At 54.3% G+C, this 23,903-nt stretch overlaps 7 protein-coding genes across 7 annotated transcripts; 3 read left to right on the plus strand and 4 right to left on the minus strand.

The window, feature by feature from the left end:
• Window positions 1-117: 117 nt before the first annotated feature.
• Window positions 118-3,422, minus strand: GMORB2_1404 (Frequency clock protein; the record flags this gene model as incomplete). Its single annotated transcript, XM_035463386.1, has 2 exons — window positions 118-2,987; window positions 3,077-3,422. The coding sequence occupies 2 exons, from the start codon at window positions 3,420-3,422 to the stop codon at window positions 118-120; spliced, it is 3,216 nt and encodes a 1,071-aa protein (XP_035324810.1).
• Window positions 3,423-8,171: 4,749 nt separating this feature from the next.
• On the plus strand, window positions 8,172-8,639 carry GMORB2_1405 (RNA polymerase II transcription mediator complex subunit 9; the record flags this gene model as incomplete). The annotated part of the gene is made up of 1 exon (XM_035463387.1): window positions 8,172-8,639. One exon carries the CDS (start codon window positions 8,172-8,174, stop codon window positions 8,637-8,639), a length of 468 nt encoding a protein of 155 aa, XP_035324811.1.
• A 145-nt stretch (window positions 8,640-8,784) lies between these two features.
• GMORB2_1406 (tubulin-specific chaperone C) lies at window positions 8,785-10,109 on the minus strand (the record flags this gene model as incomplete). The annotated part of the gene is made up of 4 exons (XM_035463388.1): window positions 8,785-8,994; window positions 9,058-9,750; window positions 9,822-9,974; window positions 10,029-10,109. 4 exons carry the CDS (start codon window positions 10,107-10,109, stop codon window positions 8,785-8,787), a joined length of 1,137 nt encoding a protein of 378 aa, XP_035324812.1.
• Window positions 10,110-10,740: 631 nt separating this feature from the next.
• Window positions 10,741-12,513, minus strand: GMORB2_1407 (MFS transporter; the record flags this gene model as incomplete). The annotated part of the gene is made up of 4 exons (XM_035463389.1): window positions 10,741-11,357; window positions 11,427-12,026; window positions 12,089-12,257; window positions 12,322-12,513. The coding sequence occupies 4 exons, from the start codon at window positions 12,511-12,513 to the stop codon at window positions 10,741-10,743; spliced, it is 1,578 nt and encodes a 525-aa protein (XP_035324813.1).
• Window positions 12,514-13,486: 973 nt separating this feature from the next.
• On the plus strand, window positions 13,487-15,861 carry GMORB2_1408 (Fungal trans; the record flags this gene model as incomplete). The annotated part of the gene is made up of 2 exons (XM_035463390.1): window positions 13,487-14,886; window positions 14,952-15,861. The coding sequence occupies 2 exons, from the start codon at window positions 13,487-13,489 to the stop codon at window positions 15,859-15,861; spliced, it is 2,310 nt and encodes a 769-aa protein (XP_035324814.1).
• Window positions 15,862-16,609: 748 nt separating this feature from the next.
• On the plus strand, window positions 16,610-20,342 carry GMORB2_1409 (Acyl-CoA synthetase (AMP-forming)/AMP-acid ligase II; the record flags this gene model as incomplete). Its single annotated transcript, XM_035463391.1, has 3 exons — window positions 16,610-17,258; window positions 17,313-17,709; window positions 17,768-20,342. 3 exons carry the CDS (start codon window positions 16,610-16,612, stop codon window positions 20,340-20,342), a joined length of 3,621 nt encoding a protein of 1,206 aa, XP_035324815.1.
• A 1,980-nt stretch (window positions 20,343-22,322) lies between these two features.
• Window positions 22,323-23,765, minus strand: GMORB2_1410 (uncharacterized protein; the record flags this gene model as incomplete). Its single annotated transcript, XM_035463392.1, is given in 5 exon segments — window positions 22,323-22,809; window positions 23,038-23,291; window positions 23,300-23,394; window positions 23,423-23,504; window positions 23,592-23,765. Coding segments are annotated over 5 exon segments (1,092 nt in total).
• Between the last annotated feature and the right edge of the window lie 138 nt (window positions 23,766-23,903).

A 23,903-nucleotide genomic window follows, 5' to 3' on the forward strand; every position in this document is an offset into this window, starting at 1 on the left:
AAGAAGAGAAATGTAAGAAGAAGAGAAATGTAAGAAGAAGAAGAACAAGAAGAAGAGGAAGAAGACGAAGTAACGATATTGAGGGAAAAGTGACGAGTGGGAGCGAAGAGGAGGAAATCAAGAACTGATATATCCACTGCTCCCACCACCAATGGGCTCGCCCGCTGTAGCAGCAGAGCTCCTGTTGGTACCGCCGGCGACGCTGAGACTCTTGCTCCGATCCCTGGCGTCGGTCCCGGCAGCCAGGCGCGAGACGCCGTGCTGCTGCTGCTGCTGCTGCTGCTGCTGCTGCTGATGCACACGGAGCGAGGCATTGCCGCTACCACCCCGGCCACCACGGCCACCACGGCCGATGATCCGGGGACTCGGGTCCTCGTCGTCGTACATGCCGTTCGTCTCCGGCTCGTCGTCGGGGTCCTCGCCATCCTCGTCGCCGCTGGTCAGGTCCACGTTGTCGGGGTAACCGTCTGAGTGGGTGATGTTGGCGCGGCGGCTCGTCACCTCGACCGATCCCTCAAACTCGTCGTCGCCCTCGGAGTCGAACATGTCGCTGTCGTCCGAAGAGGACTCGCTGAACGGGGGGAAGAGGACGGCCGGTGGGGGCAGGCGCACGGGTACGAGGCGCTTGATGCGTCCAGAGACGTACTCGATCTCGCCGCCGGGGAGGTTGGGTGACGTGGGCGGTGCAGGAGAGGATGTCGTCATGGATTCAAGTCGCGAGAGGATGGAGTCGGCCGTCGCGTCACTGTCGCGGAGGGTCTTGAGGCCGCTCCCGCCGCCGATGACGTTTACCGGGTCTTGCTTGGGTCGCCGGGTCGTCACGACAACAACAAAGTGGTCCTCTGGCATGACGCCGCCGAGACCAGACGGCTCCAGCGACAAGACGCCGATGTACTGCCGCTCGTCGCTCCAGAGAAGATCGATGTCGAGGGTGTCAGAGCTGTCGTCGTCGTCGCCCGAGTCCGTCGTCAGACCGGGTATGCCATCAGGGTCCGCGCCCATCATCTCGAGCGGTTCCGGATGCGGTGCCTTGTCCACGAGGGGGCGCAAGTTGAGGCTCGAGCCCGAATCCGAATGAGCGAGTCGCGGGCGGAACGTCGTGGGCTTGTCGCCGAGGGGCTCGACCGAGGACGACCCGGCGGGCTCCTGCTGATCCCGCCCGCTCGACATCATATACGTCATGGGGGACGTGTCGCCAGGGTCACCCGACAGGTCAGTGCAGAAGGGCGCGCCAGAATAGTAGATGACGGCGCCGTCGCGGTGTCTCTTGTGGCGGTTGGCCGTGGCGCCAGAACCACTGTGGTCCCAGCGCGAGTCGCCGACGTTGCTATCCTCGACGGGGCCGAATGACGACAGGGTCTCGTCCATCGACGTCTGCTCGCGCGACGAGTCCCGCCGGGCAAACAGAGGCTTGTAGTGGAAGCTCTCCGACGACGCCGACACCTGCGGTGCAAACTTGGAGCCGCTCTTGGAACCGGTCTTGTCCCTCGAGCTGCCGGCCGTCCCAGACTGGAATTCGTCGCTGGTCGAGTGCGCCGTCTTCTGACGCTTTCTCGACTCGTCCTTGTTGGAGCTGTCAGTGTCGTCGATGTCGGAGCCGGTGCGCGCATTGTCGCCCGAGCTGTCACTGCTGAACTTGGTGCCTTCGGTGCCTCCGCGCCAGCGGATCTTGCGGCCGTCGGGCGACAGCTGGAACTTGGCGCTATAGTCGGAAACGGCCACGCGCACGAAGTCGGGCGTCACGCTGATAATGTGCAGCTGAGCCAGGTTGCAGAGGAGGTTGAGGTACACCCAGCCGTCAGTGTCCGGGTGCACGCTGGGCTCGTCGATGAGTTCGGACGGTACGAGGCCTAGGTGCTTGATGTACTCCATGTTCTCCGACGGGACCTGGGCACGATCAGGATCGAGGTCCTTGGGCCTGGTCGGCCTCTGCTCGGGAAGCGGGGGGTTGGGAGGTGACGTGTTGGTCCCGTTACCGCCGGACTCGGTCTGGTCGCCGCCAGAGTTGGACGCAGAGCCGTTGTCCCGCGACGAACTCTTCTTGGCGAGACCCGAGGCCTGATCTGCTGGAAGGATTCTTGCTTCACGCGACGGCTCGGGAACGGACCCGGTGCCGGGAGCACCGCCGCCGAGAGTGAGGGGCTGATGGACTAGAGGACGCTGCGGATTCTGCTGGCTGTCGGCCGCGAGCGGCGTGAGATGTGAGGGGGCGGCAATCTGTTCGGCAGCGGATACAGGACGTTGCTGCTGCTGCTGCTGCTGCTGCTGCTGATGGTGGTGGTGTTTGCGATGACGACCGCCAATCTTTCCGGTAAACAAGTGTTCGAGACGGCGAACGACAACCTTCTTCTTCTCCTTGTCCGTCATGAGGACATTGCGGGGGTACAGACCCTCGGGGATATCCCTCAGGTAGCTCTCGACCTTCTGCTCCGACGACTTGGCGCGTGAGCTCGCAGATTGACGGCCAGCGAGGGACACGCCGCCCGAGTTGTTGCCGACAGACATGGACGCATAGGCCGAGTCGACAGGGCGGTTGTAGGATCCCGACGAGGACGAGGCATGCTTGGATCTGGACCTGGAGCCGGAGCCGCCAGCAGAGCCAGGTTCGTAGATGGCGTTTCGGGGGGACGTCTTCTTGCGTCTCGACGAGTGCGTGTCGGGGGAGTGCGTGTCGGTGGAGCCGCTGAGGTTGGCAGCAAAGTCGCGCAGTGTAGACTCGAGCTCCCTCTTCTTCCTTCCGGGAAGGCCGTGGAACTTGATCTCAAAGAGCTGATCCTTGCGCAGCGTGTCGGGGCCCTTTTGCTTGAAGCGCTTCAGCTCGTCCTTGAGCTTCTGGATCTCGATGGTCAGGTCATCGATGACGCTGCGGTACTCGTCGGCGCTGCTGCTCTGGGCGGTGGTGAGCTTGGCAGGGGCCACCGGGTGCTGTTGGTATGACTTGCCCTCGTTGGAGGATTCGGATGCCATCTGGAAGAAGGGGGGGTCAACTACGCTTCGTTAGCATCTGCTCATCCTCGTTCCTCCCGGTCTTTTCTGTCCCGCTCGCTACCTGAAGCTTCTCCCTTCGACTACGTACCATCCATGGCATGACTGTCAAAAGTGGCTGTAGGGTTCTTATTCGACTGGTCGAACCACGCCGTAGGATCACTCTGGCCGGTGTCGTGGCTCTCGCCTGAAGAGTTCCGACACAGCGACCCGGTATCGTTGTTTATGTTGCCATTGCTATCCTGGGCATTGCTTTCTGGAGTCGCTTCTGCTATTGTCGGCGGCACAGGGCCGCCTTTCGCTCTCCGGGAAACATCGCGGGTAACACGATGATGGCGCAGAGCGACCGAGTTTGTAGGTGAGGTTCGGCGTGGCAGCGGGTGTTGGCATGTAGACTGTGATTGTTGACCCAGTGGAGTATGTGTATCCTCATCCATGGTGTGGAGAGCACATGCGGATGGGGAATATCTGTCTCGTCGTCGATGATTCGAAAACGCGTGATGTCTTGACGTTCCGTGGACAGTGCGTCGTTCTCCTCGTCGTTGTCGTTGTTGTTGTCTCTATCGTCGTTGCTTGTCGAAGGAGAGAGAGATGTTTCGAAAAAGATGGTCCGTCTCGGGAGAAGGCGATGGAAAAATGCCTGATGGGGCGGAACCCGAGGTTGGTTTAGTTCGTGGGGCGGGAAGGGGAGGGACCCTTGGCTAGAAGTGACGTATGTGGTGAGGATTTTGGCGGGCCTGATGTGTCCCGAGAATTGCATAAAGCCTGTTAACAGAATAACGGGTAAGCCATGGGTCCCACAGTATGACTAATATGCATAAATATGCACCAAAACAGAAGTACCGGATATTCAGTGTGCGGGTTCCGCATATACAGAAGGGCCAGGCTCCTGATTGGCCGTAGACGGCACGATGATCGATCGATCGGCCGTCATCGCCCAACGCTGAAGGAGGGAGGGGAGAAGACGAGGGAGGACGAGGTGGTGCTTACTCGAAACTTTGAATAAAAATATAGATGATGGGGCTCTTTTCTCGATGGTCGCCGCCGGAAAGTTACCCGCTGAAGCAGAGAAGTCGACCCCGAGTGTGTTTGTTAAGAGTGGTTCAGGCACACAGACACAGGCACACGGTAGAGGGACGGCGTTCTCCTTTCTTCTTCTTCTTCTTCTTGTTTCCTGTAGTGCGTTCGATCTGTCGATGAATCGAATCTGCCAATAACCTTTATTTAACAATTGTCGAAAGAGAACAGGAGCCTTGGAGCCTTGTCTCTTCCAGTGCTGAAGCTCTGGAATCGATCGATCCGTGTGGCGTGCTCACGTCTCTGTGCGCGATGGAACTCCCGATGCTTTTCTTCTTGTTTTCAAGATCGGAGGATGATGAAGAAAGGGAGACGGGAAACAAGATCGAATAATGGAACACACAATGATGGCCTCGATTATCTGGTGGTATCGCACTTCTCTTCTATCCTCTCAAGTCGCAGTTCGGGGGCGCGTCTTCGTTCTGGCGAAACGGAAATAATCCCCCCACACAATGACGCCAAAAATTGTTCGATTGTTGATTGGAGAAGCTGCTGCTTGCTGCTCCCTTTCTCTCTATTCACCTGGAAGCACCCGTGTACTGCGCAGACCAGACGGCAAAGAAGAAGGCGGTTATGGATATTTCGCGGTCGCTGAAAACGTGTCTGTAATTAAACAGACGAAGGTGGGAAGGGAAAGACGGGCAGAGGACTATTAAAAGAGGAAAATAAGAGAGGTAGGTCGGATGGGGAGGAGGGAAGAGCCGGGGTTGGGGGGAAAAAAAGAAGACAGCCGTTCCAAAGTAGTTGGGTATTGCTGACAGAATACAACTTTGGAGAAGAGGAGTAGTACCAGGAATGAAACCGGATACTTTTATCTGTGCGGTTTTTTTTTTTTGGTTGAACGATTGATTCACTCCTTCTCCTTCTCTATTTCTATTCTATATCTGAAAATTTCCTTCTCTTTATTCCAGTAAGTATTTATGACGATTCAATCTTTGTACTCGAATGGCGGATTCCAATGTAGCTTCCAATAACGATACTCTCTTCACCTTGAACCCTCAACCCTCTACAAGGATATATATAATAATAATAATATATATATATGTGGGTTTGGGCCACACAACTTGACAACTAGTAATAACACAACGGCAGCTCCCAACTGCAACGTCTCAGCTTCCCTGCGTTGTTCATCAAGGCTAGTTTCTTTGAGAGTGGCAATCTTGATGATGGTACGGAGTCGTGCCAGCCTTTTGTTCTCTGCGCGTATGATGGGTACATTGGCAGGGTTAACGCTCCAGAGAAGCTCACGTCGTGCCAATGTTTTGGGGGATCGCTCATCCTTCTTCCACTCTTCTCTCTTGTACACTCTGCGAGTTTCTCGTAGAGCGAAGGACGACCCGGCTGCGCAGATATACAAGCGTCTATCTCACACAAAACGCCAAGAATATCAGAGTGGCTAACCGACTCACACGGTCAAGTGGCTGCGGCGTTAACAGCACGTATCAATCCACGGTCTACCAGGAGATAACTGCAACGACCAGTTCCCGGGTTCTTGGGCATTCTCAGATAATGCCATGGCCTTGTTTAGCGCCTGAAGACGCCTGGTCAAGTTGCTGTACTCGTACATGCAGTCTGGCGTCTGCAACTTTCTCCCAGCACAGCACGAGACGAGACGCGGGACAGAGACATTGAGAGTTGACTTGTGATTCACTCATCATTTCATCGTTTTCTCTCATCGTATCTCCCACGGCGCTCTCTCCGTCGACCACCCCAATCCATCCCGGCCAAGGCCTAGACACTTCTTCCTGCCGCACTGAACACACCCCCTCCTTGTGACCTGTCCTGTGCTTCTCGCACACCATCTTGGAAGGGAGAGGGGGGTGGTGGTGGTGGTGGTGGTGGTTGTGATGGATGCTACATGCTACATGCTACGAGCTACACGCTATTACATGCTACCCGTTACTCTACTGGAGTAGCAGTATGGAGTACGAGTACTCTTGCTCAACCCTGGTGATTGTGCCCAAAAGGCCCTGTCAATTAGGAAAGGTAATAACCCGGGGCTGAATGAGTGATCCCATCCTCTTGCAACGCTGCTGCAACTTCTCGCAGACGCCAAGAACATGCGTCTCTTCAATCAGGACAAGAGAGAAAGTCAGGGAGAGAAGCGAGGAGGAAGAGACAGACTGCACACGCCTGCTTCATCACCTATTGCTACTCTTAGTACTTATTTCAAGCAAACACTGAGATCTTGTTCGTCGTCGTCGTCGTCGTCGTCGTCGTCCCCATCTTAAAAAGTCTCATTACCGGGGGAGGTCGATCCCTTTTCCAGCCGGAACCTTGGAACATGCAGGGTCGTAGGGTTCACAACATTCTATTTGGCTCTGAACTATGTACGTGCACTGTGTACGAGGTCTGTAAATCATACGATTATCTTGGTCCTCCCGTCAAGACGGTGGGTGATATGCACATGGCGGGGTCCCCGATGAACGTAGCCGTCTGCTCGATCCCCGAGACCCTGTCGTTTCCCCTCGACCCACTTGACCGCGTTTCCGTGGTTTTTGACAAGTTGCATACGCAGTAAGTAAACTGTATTGATGATTATAATATTCGATGAATTCGCAACAGTTGAGAGAAGGAGACTGAGTGCTAATAATACGAGCACTGCTAGAGTCTAGTACCACTCATCAGTGGCGCAGTTTCCAGAGCGCTGCTTCGTCGGCCAATGAGTGTTGCAGCTATCGTCTGCCTGGACTCTAGTCTAGATCGTAGAGGTCCAAGATACGAGAGAGAGAAGAGAGAGAGGGAGGGAACGAGGGTGGGGGAGAGAGAGGACAGCATGCCTAGTACCTGTACAAATGGCTTGATGCAGGTGTCCCCCTCCCTTTCCATCTCCTCCATTTTTCTTTTTTCATGACTACTCGTGCAACTACAGCCGCAGTGCGACGTACATATACCCGAGCCATGTTGCAACCGTGACGTAACCCACCATCTCTTCGGGCCTCTTTCCAGGGCTCCTCGGGCCTCTCTCCGATCCTTCGTGGCATCGCCTGAAAACACAGGGTCCCCCCCAACCCTCTGACGTAAATGTCCCCTGATCAGCTCCCTCTTCTGACCCGAGCCATCCAATCCTGTTGGACAGCGCGGCACACTCAACAACTCCTCACAGTGATTCTTCTTTTGTTGCATCTCATCCTGTCATATGTGCAATCACGTTGGTTGTTTCTCCACGCCCCAGCCAACCCCGCACGCATGCGTCCGCTGGAACAGGGTCCTAACTCCCCATACAGGCCACCATCCAAAGGAGTGGGAGTGGGTGAGACCGCAGGGAGGCCTTTGCAATGCAACCGCCTGATACCTTGAACATCATCGTCGCTACAGTCTGAAAAACATCTTCAAAAATCTGTGGGGATTGTGTGTATCAAATGACAATCGATCGGTGTTAGAAGCTGTATGTTGACAGCATCGACGTTGCTTCCTAGCTGCCTCGTAGAATGGCGTCGGTGCCGGAACCCCAGCTGATGAGGAGGAGGAGAGTGTGTGTTGTTGACTTGAACCCTGTGACTTCCGTTTAATCCCCTGGCAACTCCACACGGCCCATAGACGTCCCGTACGACCGCCACAACAGTGTGACCAGCCATCCGAGCTCCAGATAGATGAGCATGTAGCATATGGTGAGGATCCAGTCCGGACGAGGCAGCTTGCCGGTGTCGTTGCTGAAAGAAGATGACACGGTGGATGGTGCGGTGTGTGCTCGGCGCGTCGCCGGTCGTTTTACTGTCGTGGCGTTGGTCGCGCCCGCGGCGAGATGTTTGGGCGGCACGTCTGGTGGATGGTAGTCGTCGACAACCATGGTTGCATTTCCATGTACGATCCGATGCGCGAAAGAATAAAGAGTGACAGTCTAGAGTAATAGTGAGTAATAGTGATAGATTGAGAGTTGTGAAAGGAGAAGAAATAAAGTGATCTCATCGTCAAACTTGAGCTCACCAAAGCCGCTGAGCTAATCAGATTCCCCATTCAATATTACAGGCAACCGCTGCTGCGACGCTCCTTCCCTTTTTTTTTCGCACACTTTCTTCTCACCCCCCCCCCTCCCCCGAAGAATCATCCCACACACAGACCAACAATATAAAGGAAGCAAGGCAAAAAAGAAACACCCGCCACCAAAAATGCCCGACTCGCATCCCCTCGCGCTGCCTCCGACCCTGTCCCCCGACTCCCTCGACGTCCTTACCCACCTTTCCACCATCCTCTCCGAGGTCCGTACCACCCTGCAGACCTCGACAGGCCTAGAAGCCGACAACGAGAAGAAGGATGGGCCCTCTTCTACGGCAGGGACCGTTGGCGGTGGCGGCGGCGGTCCCGGCTCATCGGGTGCTCCCGGCGGCTCGGGACTTACGTTCAAGGACGTCGCCGGTGCCAGCGACGTCATCAAGCACAAGCTGCAGCGGGCGCGGGACCAAGTGCGCACCCTGCCAGACATGAGCCGCGGGCTGGACGAGCAGGAGGCCGAGATAAGGGAGCTCGAGGCTCGTATTCAGCGCCAGAGGACCCTTCTGCAGCGTCTGCGTGACGAGAGTGTTACCCTGGCTAAGGACCAGGAGAGTACTGCGCCTGGCGACAAGATGGAGATCTGAGTTCAGAATCTGCAAAACGGCGAAACAACCAACATTGATATCATATACATACATGCGGAGGAAGAGCAAGCACTGGCACGTTGAAACTGGGTCAATTAGTGTTTTCTGGAGGGGTATATTTCTATTCTAGGCCTGCTCGCCTGCCTCATTTCGACCCGAGTCCAACCTGGGCCAACATCTGGTCCACGTTCACATCCACGTTTGACTTCCCAGTGACAACTTCCGTCCAAATACTGTCATCAAGCCTCTCTGCCTCAGGCAATACAGACCAGTTGGGGCTGTGGCCTGCCTTGAGCCACTTGAAGTCGTCGACTTGGTCCCACTGGTTCTCTACAGCCTCCTCCGCGCTCGTCATCTGCAAATTCGCCTAGTCAGCAACATCTCTGTTTACGAATCGGAGGACAAAGGGGAGACCAACATAGCTTTTTGGAAGCGTCGTGAAGCGTAAGCCTGAACAATCTTCGATGATGGGATGGCTCGCGCAGTGCAGGTAGAGGTCGACATTGTGACACTCGTGGATGCGGACTTGGCGTGACGCCGCTACGACAATACTGTCCTTTACACCCGTCATGTGCATAGCGCCCCCGACCCGACCGACAACGATCACACTCCGATTGATATCGCGAAGCACGAGACCCGGAAATGGTGTGCCCTCGCTGCCCGTGGGTACGGACATGTCAACGACGCAGTTATGCACCTTGATCACGCTACCGGCCGCCGTGGCGTGTGTTGCCGATGCGGGCAGGACAATATGCAGTCTTGTCTGGCCCGTGATGGCGAGCTGGCTAGCGGCGGAGAAGCTGGGTCGGCGCAGAGATGAACCATTCTGGCTGCGTGATGACATTTCTGCATTGTAATCTTTTTCCGGAGCCAGAGGTGATGACGAGGGGCGCTCTGGCTCTGCGTCTGCTTTTGATGTCGGCGTCGACGTCTTGAACTGTTGTTCATGCGGTAAGCTGCCAGGATGAAGACGAGGGTCATTCCCCGGGGCACCACCACCACCCGCGTCGGCATGGGCCGTCTTGGCGGTACGCTTGAAGCGAAAACGCGAGTTGGCCGGTGTGGACTTGGCCACAGCCTTGTTTAGCCTGTCCTGCAAAGCCTTGAGGGACTACTTGTGCTCACGTCAGTCAGTGTCGGGGAGGTTGGCAGGCAGCAACAGGGACGGAAAAATGAGCATACCTCGGAGTACTGCTTGCGGTCGTATGCAGGAGTGTACTCTGCCGCATCGGCCACCTCGTTTTGCAGCTTGGCGATACCAGTGAGGATGCGATCCGTGACTTGTTGACGTGCACTAGGGCCAGAGGTTATGGAAGCGAGGCTGTCAATTTCACTCTGCAGGGCTAGAAATGACGCATGTATTAGACGGGTTCAGCGTGTAGAACGTACAATCTCTTTCATGAGAACAAACCACATCTTACCTGCTTCGCCCCGTGTGAAATGTTGATAGAATAGCTGCTTGCGATCCATGCTGTCGTGATTGCGGATTTGCTCTTCTCACGCACCCCACTGCAAGTGTCAGGGATATAGAGGAGCTTAAAATAATAATAATATTCTTGTATATTCCCAGAATATATCTCGTCGCGGGGTAAATATTGTCGCGTCGATACTCTTGATGGACGATTAGGAGAGTGAAGGATGAAGGTGGGAGGAGGGGCAGACAAGGTAGAGAAAGTGAGTGGGTGGATACAAGAACACATGACTGGCTGGTTCTTGACTGGGGATCTTGGCAAAGCAGCAGCATGCATCCGTAAGTAGGTATTTGAAGATCAGTGTCATTTACTGCTATACATTATCTGAATTATGAACAACGCCTTCTCTTCTCTAGTCATTGGGCTGGTATATGTGTGCAGATCGAGTCTAAATCAGGGTGCACGGTGGACTTGGAGCACACTGCATCTAGAGCTGCCTGCATCAGGGAACCTTATAGACCTATAATCCCTCTCTTTAATCGGCCGAAATGCAAAACTGGTTGTATATTCAGCAGTAGGATTGGGGAGACTTGGAAAAGCGTAGATAAAAGTTTGTGAAATCATACATGACGCCGATGGCGCGCATGGTCATATCCAGTAATAGCTTCAGACCGGGCCTGCTAGACACTTTACAATATGTACTTGAACAGGGGACTCTTATCTCCCAACCGCAGAAGGTCCTCCTCCGAGTACTTGGAACGGACGTCTTCTTCTGTGAGATTAGCCTTGCGATCGTTGCTGGTCTTGTAGCTGAGCTCGAGAACCACAGAAGCCACAAGGGCCAGCACACTAATACCCAGACTGACACCAAATCCAGTCCAGTAGTAGGGGCTCTCTCTGTCAAGGTAGATGTAACTCCCAATGATGCCTCCAATGTTTCCGGAAGCGATGTTGAAGGCAACACCAATAGCCCGGCGAGAGGTGGGCGCAATGTTATTGGCATTCCAGGAGGAGCCAATGGGTTGGAGGGGAAATATCCCAATGCACGTGAGGATGACGGCAGTATATGAAGCCCCAAGTTGCCCTTCGAGGTCCCCCTTGAGCCCAATGAGAATACTGTATCCCACAGCAATGAAGAGCAGGGGGATGAAAATAAAGGGCATTCTCCAATAGAAGCGGTCTGATAGCCTGGAGAATATGAGAGTTGAGATGGCACCACAGATGTATGGCGGGGCAGTCATCAGCTGAGCGTCGGTGTTTTGGAAACCCATGGCTTCGGCTATCGAGGGGAGAGTAAATTTGGTACCTGGGACACATGGACTTTGTGAGTATTAAATTGGTCCCTGATGATTCGGCGACGTTAGTTCGGGCTTACCATAGCTGCAGGCAGAGTTACACAAAAGTATGCAAATCTGAAGATAGATGCGCCAATTGCCTAGGACGGCCCAGAGATCGTCCCATCGAAACTTGCTCACTGTTTCACCTGACACCTGACGGCCACCTTGCTTTATGCACAACTGCAGCTCCAGGAAGCGAATCTCGTCGGCATCAAGCCACTTTGTGCTCAGAGCGGGGCTGTCAATGAGAAAGAGAAATGTTGCGACGCCCAAAAACACCGTCGCGATCCCCTCCAGGAGAAAGATCCACCTCCAGCCCTCGTATCCCCCAACACCGTCCATCTTGGCTATGGCAGCGGCAAGAAGGCCAGAGAATGCTCCAGACAGGGCACTCGTGCAATAGAACCATGATATTCTCTGTGATAAGTCTCGTGGCATATACCAAAAGGTGCAGAGATATACAGCGCCCGGGAAGAAGCCTGCTTCAAAGGTGCCAAGAAGCAGTCGTACAGCCAAGAGACCTCCAAAGTTCTGGACGACTCCATGTAGGGTCATTATGATGCCCCATATCATGACAAGTGTCCCAAGGTACCGAGAGGGGCGGCTGAACTTCTTGAGGAGAATGTTGGACGGGACCTCTGTTCGGAGCTCGGTCAGCATCTGGGATACACTGTGAACTGAGGGGTCGATGGATGCTCACCAAGAAGGACGTATGGAACAAAGAACAAAGAGAGAACAATGTTCCATTGCAGACCATTGAGGCCGAGATCAGTGTTTAGACCTTCGATTTTGGCATTGCCGATGTTGGCTCGGTCAATGTGCGAGATGAGATAAAGAATGGCCAATATTGGCACTAATCGCCGGTCTATCTATTTGTGGTTGTTTTCGCCTTAGTCCCAATCTCAATAGGAACTTTGTTGCAGGGTGATGTACCTTTTTTGTGACATTCTTTCTTCTCTGAGGAGAGAAACTCGCGTAAAACTCGGCCTCATCCTCAGTCAGGCCAATGACGCGGATGTCGTCTATGATTCGCGCAGTTGACCCCTTCTCGGTGTCTAGAAGATTGTTGTTGACGGACTCAACCGTATCTATTCCTGGCTTCTCGTCCGAGTTCTGGTTCGACATGTTGACAGGCTTCGCTGGTCGAGTAAATCTAGTCACAGTGGTCTAGGAGCAGTTGGGAAACTTCGATGTGAAGCCGGCAAGGAGTCTGGGAGGCCATGGCATTGAGGCTTTGTATAATAGAACCAACTGACCCGGATGGATTTCAATTGCCTGCTTGTCATTTACCCCTCCATCCAAGGTCTGATGGTCCAGGCCGGAAAAGACGGATTTCCTGCCAACCTTGGTGAACATTGCTGAATATTCCTCCAATCAGTTTCATCCATATTTGTACAGCAGTCTTTTTGAGTGAAGCTCGATCGAATACAGTCTGAATTAGCCGTGATGCAAAAGAATGGGACGGTCGGCTAGGGTGATGTGTGTGCTGTCTCGGATGTGGCGTACATGGGAGCTGTCTGGGGTTCCGAAATGCGGGGGTGGGTACAGTGGGGTCCGAAAGCAACTGACGATGAGCAGTCATGAGCCATGATGCTCCATTCCCCTTTCTAGATGGGGTTGGTCCTTCGTCTGCATCTTTTCCAAGGGTGTGGTGTGTGGTGATGTGTGGTAAAAGTACGAAACAAGGATCAATCCATGAAGGTGATAAGTGGTGACTTGGCCTGAGGCAGTCACGCTCTTGCCTCTACACAAGGAAGGAGGCAGTGACAATTCCCAAAACAAGGAAATGGCAAGTGCGATCCCGAGTTTATTCCTAGCGAAAGAGTAATTAGAAATGGATTACTACTAGGAAAGGAGCAGTCGCGCCGCTTCAGCTCCAATTGCTCTTTCCCTCGTCTTGAGTTTTCCCCGCCGGATTCATTGCCCCCGTATTATTATTCTCCTCCACTTTTCCGCCTTCCCCGCTCTTCTCGATCGCCTGTTTCTCTATTTCCACGACTCCAGGCCTCTCTCTTTATTTCCGCCTGATACTCTTCCGATTTTCCGCCCCTTTATCCACTGATTTCTTGCATGCTATAGTTCATGGATGTTGATCACAATGAATCCGCCGATGTCTCACAGCTCCACGATACGTGTACGAACCCCGACTGCAGCAGTCTCATTGGAAGAAGCACTTCACCCTCAAGCTTCTCGAAAACGAAGCATCGATTCTTCCCCCGGATCAGGATCCAATGGAACGCCCAGTGACAACTATCGACGAAAATCTCAAAAGGTCACCAGAGCCTGCGACCACTGCAAGCGACGCAAGGCAAAGTGTAGTGGCACGATCCCGTGCGCCAAATGCTCCGACAGAGGCCTGACGTGCATGTATGATGCACAGTATTCTCGTGGGCGTCCTCCAACGCCGCCCCTATCCGATGCCCAGCATGTTTCTGTGTTAGACAGAGTTTTCAACGGTGCGTCGTCCGGAAGCAGAACAGAACCTTCAGTACAACTGTCGAGAAGCAATTCTGTCATCCGCGTCTCCCATAGGACAACTGGAGAGGGCTCTGGCCTGGCATCCCGTGCTTCTCCAGAAGTGGGGTTGACCGAAGTCCAGGGCCAGGTATCCGACCCAACGTCCGGAGTCACCTTTTTGCACAGAGCATGGAAACGACTTGCTAAGCACCGGGATCACATGGCGCCCCGTGATAATGTCAACCATGCCTCGGTGGATGAGCAGCAACTTATGCTGGCTGGCGACAGGCCGCTGCCCCAGGAAACAGACAGTGACCTATACAAGCTCTCTCTTCCAAGTCATGAGGAATTGATAAAACTTTCGGCTCTATATTTTGACGTTTGTATTGCAACATACAGGATACTCCATAGACCATCCGTCGAATCTTGGCTCCAGACAGTTGAAGACAACGTCAGACAGGGGCGTGTCGTGTGGCAAGGAGTTGGAAGGGCAAAGGCATCTATAGTTCTGGTTTGCCTCTCTATAGCCATCGCCCACGAGTCTCGATCGAGGGAGGATTCACATCAGGATGAAGAGCCCTCCCTTTCCAGGAGCGACCGTCTGTTCTGCGTCTCAGTTCAACTGGCCGAGACCCAGACAGGACTGCCCCAGCTCGAATCCGCACAAACACGCATCATACAGACACTCTATCTTCTCACTTCCTCGAGGATGAACCGAGCCTGGTACACCTTCGGGAACGCTTTGCAGTTGATCTCGGCACTTGGTATGCACCGCAAGGCCGCAAAGGAACGGCATTTGGCCAACTGTCCAGCCGACTACCTCCAAGCTCAGTTGCGTATGAGAACATTTTGGACCGCCTACATTCTCGACAAGTATCTTGGTGTCATATTTGGAAGGCCTCGCCACTACCACGATGATGACATCGACCAGGATCTTCCGGACCGCCTTGAGGATGAGGACATGACGAGTCATGGGCCGACAGTCCCACCAGAGACAGGGCAAATGGGTTGTCATATTGATGCTCTCATATTTCATACAAGGTGAGTATTATAGACATGTACATTAACAACTTGGAAGAACATATTTTACTAACTGGTATTCGAAGAATTGCTCGCATTATTGGTAAAGTGTCTCGAGAGGTTTATTCTATCAAGGATATCTCGGAAAGTGACAGAATCAGTGCGGCGCACCGCATCAGCAGAGAAATCCATGAGTGGAAAAAGAGTCTACCTCCCTATCTAGGCTCCATATCACCATCCATGCTCGTTACAAGTTTCAGGCGACAGTCCATCGTTTTGCAGTTGGGATACTCGCACGCCATCATGCACACCAACAGGCCCTTCTTGCTTGCGACTCTTCGCCCCGAGAGCGAAACCCAAATTTCAGAGTGCCTCGATGCCGCCCGGGCCGTCCTGGAGTCTGTGGATGGCCTTGCTGTCGAGAGGCCTCTGTTCCATGCTTTCTGGTGGACGCAGTATGTCACATTCTGCGCCTTGGTTGTGTCGTATATTTGGGACATCCAGCTCAAGAGGAGAGGCACAATTCTTGCTGCGACCGATCAGGCCAAGCATTCGAGGCTGATGGAGCTTGCTCGTAGATGTCAGATACATCTTGCCGAGGCCACAGCTGCAAACTCGCCAAGTCGCAAGTACGCTGTCATCCTTGAGGAATTCTGCTCAGAAGCCATGGGCCAGAATGGTGCAGCGACAGAATTAGCAGAGGCGAAAAATGGGCAGCAGCAACACCAGCAGCAGAATCAGCAGCAATCCCAACAGTCCCATGGTGACGTGAGCCATGGGGATTCCGTCACTGATACCTCTCTTGAAACATATGATGATGATTGTACTGGGAACATGCTACAGACTGGAGGCGAGTCTAGTCAGTCATTTGGCTACAGCCTGTTAGATCAATGGAACACCAACGACTGGCTTGACCTGGATTCGTCAGCATTCGGGCCTTTTATGGCTGATATGGATGCAATATCTGGCAACTGGTTGCCCAACATGGCATTATGAGATAATAATGCCCGTATCATGATTTTCTGCTCCTCCCCTGAGGGATATTCTTATAAGACGAACAATAGATATCTATTCTTCGTAAATTGTTTGATATTAACGATCTCGCCTTTTCGGGTTTAGTAGATACCGATTCTCACAGGTTGCGATTGACGCTCATGGCTAGGGAAAGAGCTGTCGCATGCGGTATGTTTCGATTGCGGCAGAACAGCACAGCAATGCCATTTTCATTATCCATCATATGCAGTGTTTGCCGTATTGTTGTTGGTAAAATTTTTTTTAAATAAATAAAAAACAGGCCTGTATTTCACGTCTATTTCCAAGCTCCCCTCGTTTCCTTCTTGTTTCGGGATGCTGCTGCGATGAGATGCATCTAAATGATGCAACACGGTGGCAGAAATCCGACGCTAGACGACGGATTATTATCCGACGACCACCGCAATTTTCGACGAGATGCAGATCCGCTTACAAGGCATCGCGGATATCAAACGTCCCAACCATGCCGTCCCCTCATGATCGGTACATTCGGCACCGGAGTGATTTGAGAAGATATGCAACATGTCCGACTTCGCCGCGTCACCGGGGCCGATTCAGGATGCTGCGCGTCGTTTATGTTTCTGGGCTGCTCCAGACATGACGGCCAAGAGTTCAACACTCAACCGATCCATCTACCCCACGGCTTTATTACTTGTTCATGGTCGTCCCTCCGTTCATCGTTATCAAGCAGAAAATCATCAAAATCATCAAAATGTCGCCACCTTTGGTTCTTGCTCCGGCGGCCGACTTCATCGAGCCTCCTCGGGACAAAGCCACCTCAGCGCAGCCTTCCGCAGCCGCCAACGGGGTAGACGAGGATGACAGCAGCATCAAAACGGTCGACGAGCTCGTGCGGCGAAGGGCGAGAGCCACGCCTAACAAGGTCATCATGTCGTATCCCTCCTCCGGTACGGATTACGTCGACTACACGCTGCGGCAGCTCGACGTGTTTGCGTACCGTGCCGCCATGTTCTATAAGCAGAGCATCCCGACACGCCAAACGTCGGATGAGAAGCCTCAGACCGTGGCCATCCTTGGCCCGTCGAACCTGGAGTACCTCGTTACCCTGATGGCGCTGTCCAAGTTGGGTCACACAGTCCTCTTCCTGTCAACCAGGATCTCGCAGGAGGCGATCGAGAATCTCGTGATGCTGACGGGTGCGCGATTCCTCGTCGCGGACGAGCGCTTCAATGATGTAACGAGGGACACGCGGGCGTCTATACCGTCCCTGCAGACCATGCGGATGGTGTCACGGTCGGCCTTTGAGTTCGAGATCGAGGCCTACGCAGATACAAAGATGGACTACCACCTCGACGCGGAGAGGGAGACGTCTAACCTTGTCTTTATCATCCACTCGAGCGGTATGTATGTCCCAGGCCTCGTCTAGCAGTTCTGGCTAATATGCCCCTATGCAGGGTCGACTGGCCTGCCCAAGCCCATCTACCAGACACAGCGGTCGGCTGTGGCCAACTACGCGTCCAGCATGAACATGAAGGCCTTTATCACGCTGCCTCTCTACCACAATCACGGAATCTGCAACCTGTTCAGGGCTATATACTGCGGGAAGTCCATTCATCTGTACAATGCCGACCTGCCATTGACACACGACTATCTCGTCAAGATCATGAAGAAGCACCGGTTTGAAATCTTCTACGGCGTCCCATTCGCTCTCAAGCTTCTGGCCGAGTCAGACCAAGGCATGAACGTGCTCAGAGACCTCAAGGTTGTCATGTATGGCGGGTCTGCGTGTCCAGATGAGCTTGGGAACAGGCTGGTGGAGAACGGAGTCAATATTGTAGGCCATTATGGAGCGTAAGTCCAAAAGGAGCGTCCCGGTTCCGACCTTTCTCTGAAGGCTAACTTGATTCAGAACTGAGGTCGGTCAGCTCATGACATCCTTTCGCCCACCGGCCGACAAGGACTGGAACTACGTCCGTGAGAGCCCCAAGCTGACGCCCTATCTGCGCTGGATCCCCCGTGGCTCCGGCCTGTTTGAATGCTGCGTTCTCGACGGCTGGCCGGCCAAGGTTGCCTCCAACCAGCCTGATGGCTCTTACCTGACCAAGGACCTGTTCGCGGCTCACCCCTCCCTCCCCCGCGCATGGAAGTACATTGCTCGCCGTGACGACACGATATGCCTTGTCAACGGCGAGATGTTCAATCCCGTCACCACCGAGGGGGCTATCCGATCCAGCAAACACGTCACCGAAGCTGTGGTCTTTGGTAGCGGCCGACCTGCCCTCGGCGTCCTGATCATCCCGGCCGCTTCTCTTACCGGCAAGAGCCAGGATGAGGTGTCGGAGATTGTCTGGCCTGTGGTGAAAGAGGCATGTCGAAATGTGGAATCGTATGCCCGCATATCGAAGTCGATGGTCAAGATCCTCCCGGCCGGCTGCGAGTACCCCCGCACAGACAAGGGAAGCGTCGTCCGACACGCCTTCTACAAGACGTACGCGAAGGAGATCGAGGAGGCGTATGACGCGGAATATGTGGGGCGTGGGGATGTTCGGAAGCTGACCATGGAGGAACTAAGAGACTTCCTTCGCAAGTCGGTCACCAAGGCGCTGGCCAAGGAGGTTTCTTTTGATGACGAGACAGATCTCTTCTCACTCGGCCTTGACTCTCTGCAGGCCATTCAGGTACGGAGCGACATCCTCAGCACGGTTGACATCGGGGGCAACCAGCTGGGACAGACGGTTGTGTTCGACAAGCCCTCCATCAGTAGGCTGAGCTGCTACCTGCTGGCACTATCCAGCGATGGGAAAGCTGAAGCTACAGCTTCGGTGGAGGAAGAGATGAGGGAACTCATTGAAAAGTACACCTTGAAGGGTATACAAAGGGTAAACTTCCAATCGTCTGTTGCCGTCACCGGCGTAACCGGCTCCCTAGGAGCCCACCTTGTCTCCAAGCTGTCATCGGACGCCAGCGTTAGCACTATCTACTGTCTGGTCCGAGCCAAGTCCAACGCCGAAGCCTCCCGGCGGGTCAAGGCATCCCTCATCCAAAGGCGAGTCTACCACACGATTTCACCGAAGGGGCGGGCAAAGATTGTCAGTCTATCAGCAGACCTATCGAACGCACAACTCGGGCTTCCCGAAGAAGCTTACCAGGAACTGGTGCGCAGCCTGAAGACCGTCATTCACTGCGCGTGGTCCGTAAACTTCAACATGCGTCTCTCCAGCTTCGAGGACAGCAACATTGCCGGCCTGGCAAACCTCATATCCCTGTGCCAGTCGAGCGACGCCAGTGCCACCTTCAACTTCTGCTCCTCGGTCAGCGCAGTGACGCAGTCGACTGTGGTGCCCGTGCCGGAGACCGTTCCAGATGTCCGGTGGGCACAGGGTATGGGCTACGCGCAGTCCAAGAATGTTGCAGAGAACCTCTGCTACAGGGCAGCCGATCGCGGAGTCACTGCTCGCGTACTCCGTCTGGGTCAGATTGTGGCCGACACCCAACACGGGGTGTGGAACAGCACCGAGGCCATCCCGCTCATGCTCCAGTCTGCACTGACAATCGGGGCACTGCCAAAGATACGGGAGACACCTTCCTGGCTCCCAGTCGACACTGCCGCCCAGGCAGTTGCGGAGATATCTCTGTCGGAAGAAGCCGGCAGCACCTTTGCAAATGTGACGAATCCCAAACTCTTTGACTGGACCGAGGACCTCCTTCCGGCCCTCAAGGCGGCCGGCCTCAGGTTTGAAGAGGTCGAACCCAAGGAGTGGGTGCGTCGACTCCGCGCGTCGGACCCGGACCCGACCAGGAACCCGCCCATCAAGCTCGTCGACTTCTTCGCAGCCAAATACGACAAGGACGACTTCGTCCGCTCCAAGACGTACGTCACCGACACTGCTTGCACCCTGTCACCCGCACTCGCCGAGGCCCCTGTTCTCGACCGAGACATGGTGAAGAGTTTTGTGACACATTTCCGGGAGAACGCCTGGTCTGAGCCGCAGGTGAAGAAGACAAAATCCGTCATCTTTGCTGCCGGAGCCAAGGAGAGCACCAGGTCTGCCGTGGCGACTGGCCTGTCCCAGGAGCTGCGGGTGCCCTGCATCGCGGCCGATGCTCTCCACCATAGGGAGTGCGTCGACAATGCGGAGGCACCGAGGCCCCTGTCTGACAGCGACTTGACCCTGCGGCTGGAGCGTCTTGCGGAGAGGGCGCTGGAGGAGGTTGAAGAGTCGGGACACAACTCCGTCGTCGTGGGGGTCTCTCCTCTCGGTAAGTCGCACCGCGACTACCTTCGACGGCGTATCGGGCAGTCGGCGAGGACCATGTTCCTGGATATTCAAGGTGATTCGACGGGAGATAGGCCTCTCTACGAGGCGCCGGGAGTGGATGAATTGGATGTGTTGCCGGTGGATGACGGAAGCCTACTGGAGGAGGAGGCTGTTGATGAAGCGATGTGGATCTTGAGACAGAGCGGGATCGTGACGGATGCGTAGAATGGAAAGCATGGTGTTTCACCGACGAGAATGGTGAACGGTATATCCTAAACGATACAATCTCCTTTATACATATTCCTGTATAGAGTGAGCAGCAAGTATTACCGGATCCAATGCTTCGACGTCAAATAAGAGGAGGCTCTACATACTCATACTATCTAAAGAGATATAGCTACCTTGCCGCCGAAACGGAAGACGATCCTCTTTCTCCATGTACCACATCTTTTTTTTTCCCTTTCTTTTTAACCGCTTCGTCCCATCACGATATACCTAGAGATTTCCGTGGCCCGATTTGAAACCGACCATGTTATTAGTTAGAGCGCGGATGAAAGATGGAGCAGAGAGCTCCCAGGCTCCACCGACTTGGCATGATACCTCATTTACCAACACCCCGTACATGTGAATTTTTCTACGGCCCTATGATAGGCTCACCCGCTGCTGGGAGGGGGGGAAGCGGGTTTGATGGTTTGCGTGGGCTATTTCGCCATGGCCATCCACTTGTGGATACCGAGTGTATTCGTGCTCGGGAGTTGATACCATGGCGTGGGACGGAACGATGAGGGCAGTGAAAGGGGAGAGGGGAGAGGGGAGAGGGGAGAGGGGGGGGAAGCTTCTGTTTCCTTGATTATAATCTTCAACGTGTTCACCGCATAATATAGCAAAGGCTGTGTAGAGTTGTGGCCGGGGTGATATGCATGTCGGCTGTCCAGACTCCAGATTGCGTCCTAGACCTGTACTAAAGATACAAGTGTCAAGAGGTCGTGACAGGCCCACGTATCATTATACAACCAGTAACAGCCCCAGTGAGGCTTTCCGACCGTCCATGACGCTAAAATAGACGGGGAAAGCTGGGATGCTTCAGCACCACCGACCGTCTGAGCGAATAATGTTCCGGTTGCGCGGATATCGCGACATGGCGTCGTCGAGCCAGTCCCCACGTGCGGGACCAGGAGGGGAGTATTCTCATGACGTCCGACGAGGTCTGTCGGCTGGAGAGTCGTGGATAGCGTCAAAGAGGAAGCCATGTGGGCGTCGTCGTAGCCGCCACCTGTCAGGCTGTCACTAACATATAAGGGCGGTGTGGGTGTTGACTTGGCGAGCACGTGGGACAGACAGAAGCAGCCATCACATGGTCCACGACACCGTCAACAGTGCCGATCCGTAAAGAGCAATGGTCTGGGGCTGGGGAAGGGGGGTCGGTATCTTGGAAGGACACAAGTCGGATTGAGGGTATATGATTATCTTGATGGTGATGTCTTCAACTACTGGTATGACTGAGCTCTATCTTTACCGTCCTCCGATACTCGAGGATCTATAAACTTGTAAACCCCCCTCCCCCCCCTCCCCCCCCCACATGAATAGGGGGGGGGGCCCAAAAAACCGGTTTCCGCTTCAACTTGAACTAGTGTCTGTAATCCGTAACCCTGGACGAGATGGCGGAGGAGTGTTTCGGACGCGTGCTGGGTTGGCGGCTGTCGGTGGGTATTAGCTGACTGCGTATACAGGAGTTGGCAGATTTCCTGCCCGTTGCCTCCAAGACCAACCCCATATCTTCCTACGAATAGTCCAGTCCATAGACGGCATATTATATGGTGCATGCAGTCATACAGAGAGGAAGAAAAAAAAAAAGGGGGGGGGGATATAATGTGGACCATCTGCATCACTGGCACTTACTGTAGATATGCACTAGAGCATGTCGTCGTCGTCGTCGTCGTGCGTGTGCACTGTGCCCACGGCCACGAAATGGAGAGAAGATGCACACAAAGACTCGGGATCAGGCACGGAAGAGTGCGGTTGAAGATGAATTGGCCCTCACGACGATTCTTCTATATTTTCCTCCCTCCCTCCCAGAATTCGGATCGGATGGTGACCGTGAGAGGTTTTGCTTATGCAACAATGTCCCTGCTGCGCGAACGCAGGACAATGCCCAGACTTATTAGCAACGAAGAGGGCGGTGTACCTTGATGGGACTCTCCTGGCTCACCTGTCTATGCTTGCTGATGTCTGGCGCACGCTCCGTGTGACTCTGATGATATGATTGGTGCTTCCAGCATCACTTCCGGCTCCCTGAGCGCTGCCGTCGTTCTCACCCTTGGTGTAGACGGTGACTTCCACAGCCGCGTTCCTATTCTTCCCGCTGGACAGCTTGCCGACAGTCGCTAGTTCGTTGATCTCCCCCTGGCGAGTGTAGCCACCCTTGTTGTGCGAGTGGTCGGTGGAGAAGTCCTTGAAGAGTCTTCGCAGCATGGGCAGACAGCCGGCGATGATGCCGAGGCTACACTCCACCACGGTCCAGATGATTATGTGCCCGATACCCACTTCCCGGCTGTTAGCACTTTCCACCTCTCTATGCAACCGTAAAGGTTCTGGCAGGGGAAGGACTTTGTTTTTGGACTGACAGAGTGAATTGTGCTTGGCCGAGTAGGCGGATGAATACGGGAGGCGGACAATGGTAGCGATCGACGCTCTTTTGTGCACGGCGGCAGATGCGGAGTCAGTCGGGGACAGGCCACGAGGAGAGGGGAGTGATGAGATGCGATGCGATGATGCGATGCATCTCAACTCAACTTACAGGACGCCGACGCCCATGACAAGGCCGCACATGATCTTCAGCTTCCGCTGCATCTGAAGTCCCTTGAGGATGAATATGGGGATGATGGCCACGCCCCAATCCGACACGATGTTGACGGCCGACACCACGTATGTGAGGGCGATGATGAGGCTCTGGTCCAGGCATTTACCGTCGCCGGTCCATGAAGCCGAAACGGGGCGGCATCGAGCGAGGACGACCACCATGCCGATGAGGGTTGCCGCGGCGGTCATGGCAATGAGTATGTAGAGGAAGATCTTGTATAGGCGTTGGGTGGCGATTCGGGAAATCTGCACAGCAATCGAGGTCTTGATCATGAGGGAGCTGGTGACGTAGAATATCTGCCAGAAGACCGTTGCCTATGTACAGCCGTCAGCTGGCCGGACACTTTGTCGAGGAGGAGGAGGAGGAGGAGGAGGAGGGATATGGGAAGCGAATTCTCGGATCCAGAGTCGTCTTCGCCTTACCTTTGCAGATTCCATCATATTACCTGGGGATAACTTGCTGTCCGGTGTCCCGACTCCGGCAAAGACTGACCACAAGACGATCCCGTTGTGTATCATATTCAGGAACTTGTGATGGTCAACATCTCAGCAACTCGCACCTGCCGTCGTACCAGACAAGAAAAAGACTGGAGCATGAGGAGATGATTGACATACCACGCCTACAGACATCAGGTAATCCTCTGCTAGGAGGTACGGGCCGTAGCTTATCCTGATCCAGATGCGGACCACGAAGATGGGTAGGCAGATTGCCGTAAACATGATTGTCACGCCTAGCATCGACGCCGCAAACCCCACGGGCTTGATCGGCTCCCAGTCGTAGTCGACCATGATGGGCTGGTCTGTGAAGCCGTCAAGGATATCGTGCTGTCGTGAAGTGAGAGTTCAGCGCCGCCTATTCAGGGGTTTCGTCCCTTTTCTTTCCACTCCCGTGGCGAATCGAATCACGTGGGTGATATACTCGTAGCT

This window comes from Geosmithia morbida (genome assembly GCF_012550715.1).
Source record: "Geosmithia morbida isolate 1262 chromosome Unknown scaffold_1, whole genome shotgun sequence".
Taxonomy (NCBI): Eukaryota; Fungi; Ascomycota; class Sordariomycetes; order Hypocreales; family Bionectriaceae; genus Geosmithia; species Geosmithia morbida.